The sequence below is a fragment of the Trematomus bernacchii genome, unplaced genomic scaffold, assembly GCF_902827165.1.
Source record: "Trematomus bernacchii unplaced genomic scaffold, fTreBer1.1, whole genome shotgun sequence".
In the NCBI taxonomy this organism is placed as follows: domain Eukaryota; kingdom Metazoa; phylum Chordata; class Actinopteri; order Perciformes; family Nototheniidae; genus Trematomus; species Trematomus bernacchii.
In genome coordinates, this window is record NW_022987547.1 from 8,426,070 (window position 1) to 8,431,043 (window position 4,974).

At 42.2% G+C, this 4,974-nt stretch overlaps 1 protein-coding gene across 1 annotated transcript; it reads left to right on the forward strand.

Moving 5' to 3' along the window:
• Positions 1–2,499: 2,499 nt before the first annotated feature.
• On the forward strand, positions 2,500–4,753 carry purbb (purine-rich element binding protein Bb). Its single transcript, XM_034122994.1, has one exon. The coding sequence runs from the start codon at positions 2,515–2,517 to the stop codon at positions 3,544–3,546; it is 1,032 nt and encodes a 343-aa protein (XP_033978885.1). The 5' UTR covers positions 2,500–2,514; the 3' UTR covers positions 3,547–4,753.
• Positions 4,754–4,974: the final 221 nt, after the last annotated feature.

Consider the following 4,974-nt stretch of genomic DNA (forward strand, 5'->3'; position numbering starts at 1 on the left):
TCAGCTCTGTGGTTTGATGTGTACATGTTGACATAATGTATTAAAAAAAGTCTCATTATCCTCTAATGAGATTCATATAATAACCTACTCCTTTCTGCTTTTATGTTTATACAATATTTGTTCCAGATTCAGACCAAAGGGAGAACTATTTGTCCCAGTTCAATATGTGTGTTAAATTCCCTGGATTCATTTGAAAAATCGGCTTATGGTTTTCCTGTTGCACAATTACTGAGAAACAGTGTTTTTCCATAGCTATCATCTTCTAGGACACTGAGGTCGACTTCTTGGTAATGGATCAGGGAATGTCATGGTTTTTTTTTTAGAAGAAGAGGACTTAAAGGTAGGGTAGGTAATTCACTTCAGAAACACTTTTTGTTATATTCCATGGAATGCTCTTAACATCCCGATAGCAATGAATACATTAAATGCGTTGACAATAAATATATACAAACATTTCATCTGTGGAAGCCGTGGCGCTGTAAAAAGCAAGTCCAATTATCTGCCTCGGCCTGCGGCAGATAATTGGATGGCCTACCTGCCTGTCAGCCTTCCATCTCGTGCACAAATTTATCTCGTGCCCTCATTGGTCATGTGCGCGTTCGTGTGTGTTGGAGGAGGGGCTCTGTAAGGAAGTCTGAAGGAAGGGGCAGATTTTTTTCGGTTGTGTACTTTCAAATTCTAGCGCACTCGAGCTGGTTTCTCCATTCTACCCAGTCTATGATTCTACCCTATACCTTTAAAGGTGGGGTAGGTAATTTCGGAGAAACCAGCTCGAGTACGCTAGAATTTGAAAATACACTGCCGGAAAAAATCTGCCACTTCCTTACAGAGCCCCTCCTCCAACACACACGAACGCGCACATGACCAATGAGGGCACGAGATAAGTTTGTGCACAGATGGAAGGCTGACAGGCAGGTAGGCCATCCAGTTATTTTAGCCGGCCCGGCTAAAATGATTGGTCGTGCTTTTTACAGTACCACGGCTTCCACAGATGAATTTTTTTTATGGATTTTTTGTCAAAGCACTTAAGATATTCATTGCTATCGGGATATTAAGAGCATTCCATGGAATATAACAAAAAGTGTATCTCGAGCCGGTTTCTCAAATGTACCTACCCCACCTTTAACGGTTTGTAGCTGAAATCCAACTGTGAGGAAATCCACCTGAATATGTACCTGATAGCCAAATAAGACAATGCTGCCATCTGTGGACAGATATAGGTAGTGCAAGGATACTGTAGTATACAGCTCTGAAAGTAACTGAATACATTTGCTGAAGTACTGAACTTAATCCTGAGGTGCTCTTCCTTTACCTTTCCATATTATGTTACTTTATACTTCTTTTCGACAAGATTTAAAACATGGTTACTTTGCAGATACAGATTAATAATACAAAATATAATCATGAAATCAAGGAAACTTGAGCACATTTTAAAGAAAACAAACTTGTATCGTCTCTGCATTGATTTATTAAAAAGGAGTCGACTTTTTGGCCATAAGGAATAATTTCCTTTAGAAATAACAAATGTTTTTCTTCAGGTGATTTTATTCTCTGCACCATAAAAGAGACATAGAAAGTGGCGTTTGTATGCAATTTTTTCTTCTTGATATATTATAGATTTACAGAAATGTTGGTAAATTCACAAGCTGTCTATAAATAGTTCAAATATTTGCAACATTAAAATGATCTACACATTAATGGATACATAATTTAAGGGTATATAAGTCTGAAATGGGACTTTCTGCATAATAATAACTTTTGGTACTTTTATTTGATGCCAATGCTTTTATTTATATATTATTATTGTTTTAATGCAGGACTTTTACTTCAACAACTATTTCTTAACTGTGGGATTTCTACTTTTATTTTAGTAAAATATTTGACTTGCTTCTAAAATATGATGCATTATTATATATTTAACTACCCAACTGAATATTCATTACTTTGAATGAGTTCCGCCTCCCCAGTGAGATGGACTAAACATTCACGCATGGGTATTAATGACCAAGTAATTTATAATTTAATCATATACCACCAGAAATTGAAGTAGTTGAGTAATTGAAACTTTATTTGGCAGATTACAGCCAGTAAGTGACATTTTTATGTGAGACCTTTTCTTGAAATGGAGCATTTAACACTGTAGGATTAATACTTTTACTAAGTATATTCTTCCACCACTGGCAAGAATAGACAATCACAGAATAGTTTATTAGAAACCGGCAAATTATATCTACTTGGAGTAGGTAGGAAAACAAAGTATGTCGACACATTTTACCAACATTGAAAACATATTTTTCATCATATTTTGTCATAACAACAAAGACATTTCACAACCAGATGGAGAGTGGATAAAAAAAAACAGAACGCAAACGGAACCTCAATCTGAGCCAATGGCTAATACTGGATTTGACATGTGGGCGTGACGGACAAAATCAACGAACCAATGGAAGAGCCGTTAACGCGGAAGTGGCAGATCGTTGGGCCAATTGGAACGCTCCCTGACGTGCACCGACAATGAGCGTGAAGGCTGAGCGCAACCCAGAAAGCAGCTACGCAGGACGGAGGGGCAGAAGCCGAATGGTGGAGCTGAAGATGGCGGATGGCGACAGCGGGAGTGAGCGCGGTGGTAGTAGCGGGGGAGGAGGAGGTGGCGGTGGCGGTGCCGGTGCCGGTGCGGGTGCGGGTGCGGGTGCGGGTGGAAGCGGAAGCGGCTTCCAGCACTTCCAGAGGGACCAGGAGACCCAGGAGCTAGCGTCCAAGCGCCTGGACATCCAGAACAAGCGCTTCTATCTGGACGTCAAGCAAAACAGCAAGGGCAGATTCATCAAAATCGCCGAGGTAGGGGCCGGGGGCTCCAAGAGTCGCTTGACCCTCTCCCTGTCGGTGGCGGCGGAGTTCCGCGACTACCTCGGGGATTTCATCGAGCACTACGCCCAGCTTGGGCCTAGCAGTCCGGAGCAGATCGCCCAGGCCACCTCTGGGGAGGACGGCGGGCCCAGGCGAGCTCTGAAGAGCGAGTTTCTCGTCCGGGAAAACCGCAAGTACTACCTGGACTTGAAGGAGAACCAGCGGGGGAGGTTCCTGCGGATCCGGCAGACCGTAAACCGTGGCCCTGGCTATGGAGTCGGGGGGCCTTCGGGCGGCATGCTGTCCGGCCAGACCATAGCCCTTCCTGCCCAGGGGCTAATAGAGTTTAGAGACGCCCTTGCTAAGCTCATAGATGATTACGGGGGAGACGACGAGGAGCTGGCCGGGAGCATGGCCGCCGGGGGCTACAGCGAGCTCCCCGAAGGCACCTCCATCATGGTGGACTCCAAGCGGTTCTTTTTCGACGTCGGGTCCAACAAATACGGAGTGTTCCTGCGTGTGAGCGAGGTGAAGCCAAGCTACAGGAACTCTATCACCATCCCGTTCAAAGCCTGGAGCAAATTTGGAGGAGCTTTCAGCAAATACGCCGAGGAGATGAAGGAGATCCAGGAGAGGCAGAAGGATAAAACGTACGAGAGGAGAGACGAGTCCGAGGGAGACGAAGTGGACGACGACTGATACAATTTAAAAATAAAACAGCTGTTAGTCAAGTAACATGACAGATCTGCAATTAAAGGGGGGTATTTTGCATAAAAGAGAAAAAGCAGAAATGACAAAGTGCATGACAAATCGTGCTGTAATAGCCTACTAAAGTTTTGTGGCGTAAAAAAAAAAGTACATGTGCAGGGAATTATTGGTGTATTATCCTAAGGGTTGGAGGGTTGAGGGTTGGAGTGATTATGTGAATCTGAAAGTGAAAAAAACAAGTGGACTAAATGTGTAAATGAGATAGTCTCATTGGTAAAAAAAAAAAGAGTGCTTTATTGTAATAAAGAGGAAAAAGAGAACCTACTAAAACCAGCAAATTGGTTTTTATAACTAGAAATGAAGCCAATGAATGCTTTCCTATTTGCAACATAGTTTATATTTAAAGAGTGAGGAGTCAACCTGTTTAAGATGTTTTCCTTGCTCCAATTTAAGGGGGGAGAACTAGCATCCATTGTATTCCTGTTCCAGTCCAGGGCAGATTGTGGGATTTTTGCAAGTCAATCAGATGAACCTGAGAAGGATGTATAGAAAGCTAGCTGCAGTGGATTTTTGCATTAGATACACCAGCAGCCGTCAAATAGCACAGAAGCCTGCAGTCAAACGAAAAGATTACCCAAAATATTAGGGGGAAGTTACTGAGAGGATTATCTTTAAACCCAAACAACAAGGGCCTTGCAGACTAAACTGAAGCTTTGACTCCTGTAGTTGATTACAGTGCAGATCAGCTGGGTTTTATGTTATACATACAATGTTGGCAATATATTTAAAGCTTAAATCATGTTGTTTAAAGTAAGATTCACTTTCCTCACACCAGAGCATCCCTGGTGTTTGAGAACAACCAGCCAACAAGTGGAGAGAGGACAGTCTCTTGTTCCCCCTCCAAGGACTTCTATTGCTCATTTTCTCCCACATGTCACTACAAGGGTCCAAATATCCGGCATTCGGAGGGGGGCGCTGCATCAGATTCAGCGAAAAGCTCCTCTGACCTTCCAGCTCTGCCGGACTGCAGAGCGTCAGCGATGAGTTTTCCCATCAGCCTCTCTGTCACGGTCAGAGCTGAACTGACAACCAGCCACAGGCCACTTTCTGACGTAACTTTCAACATCTTCCAACACGTGAAGACCCTGGACAGAAACTAATTGATGGATGTTTTTCTTCTTTTTTTTTTTTTTTTTTTCAAAAGAGAACTATATTGAAATGAGATTCTACTTATAGGAAAACATATTACTGAACAAACCAGCAAAAGATATTTTGAAATACGTATAAAGGAAAATGTATTGTGTAAAGGAATTCCAAGTCTAAAAATAATAATAAAAAGGTTAATTTCTTAAAACAAAGTTGTGACTGAAACCTCCAGATTTTTTTTTTTTCCTAGAATGAAAGTATAACACTTCCTTA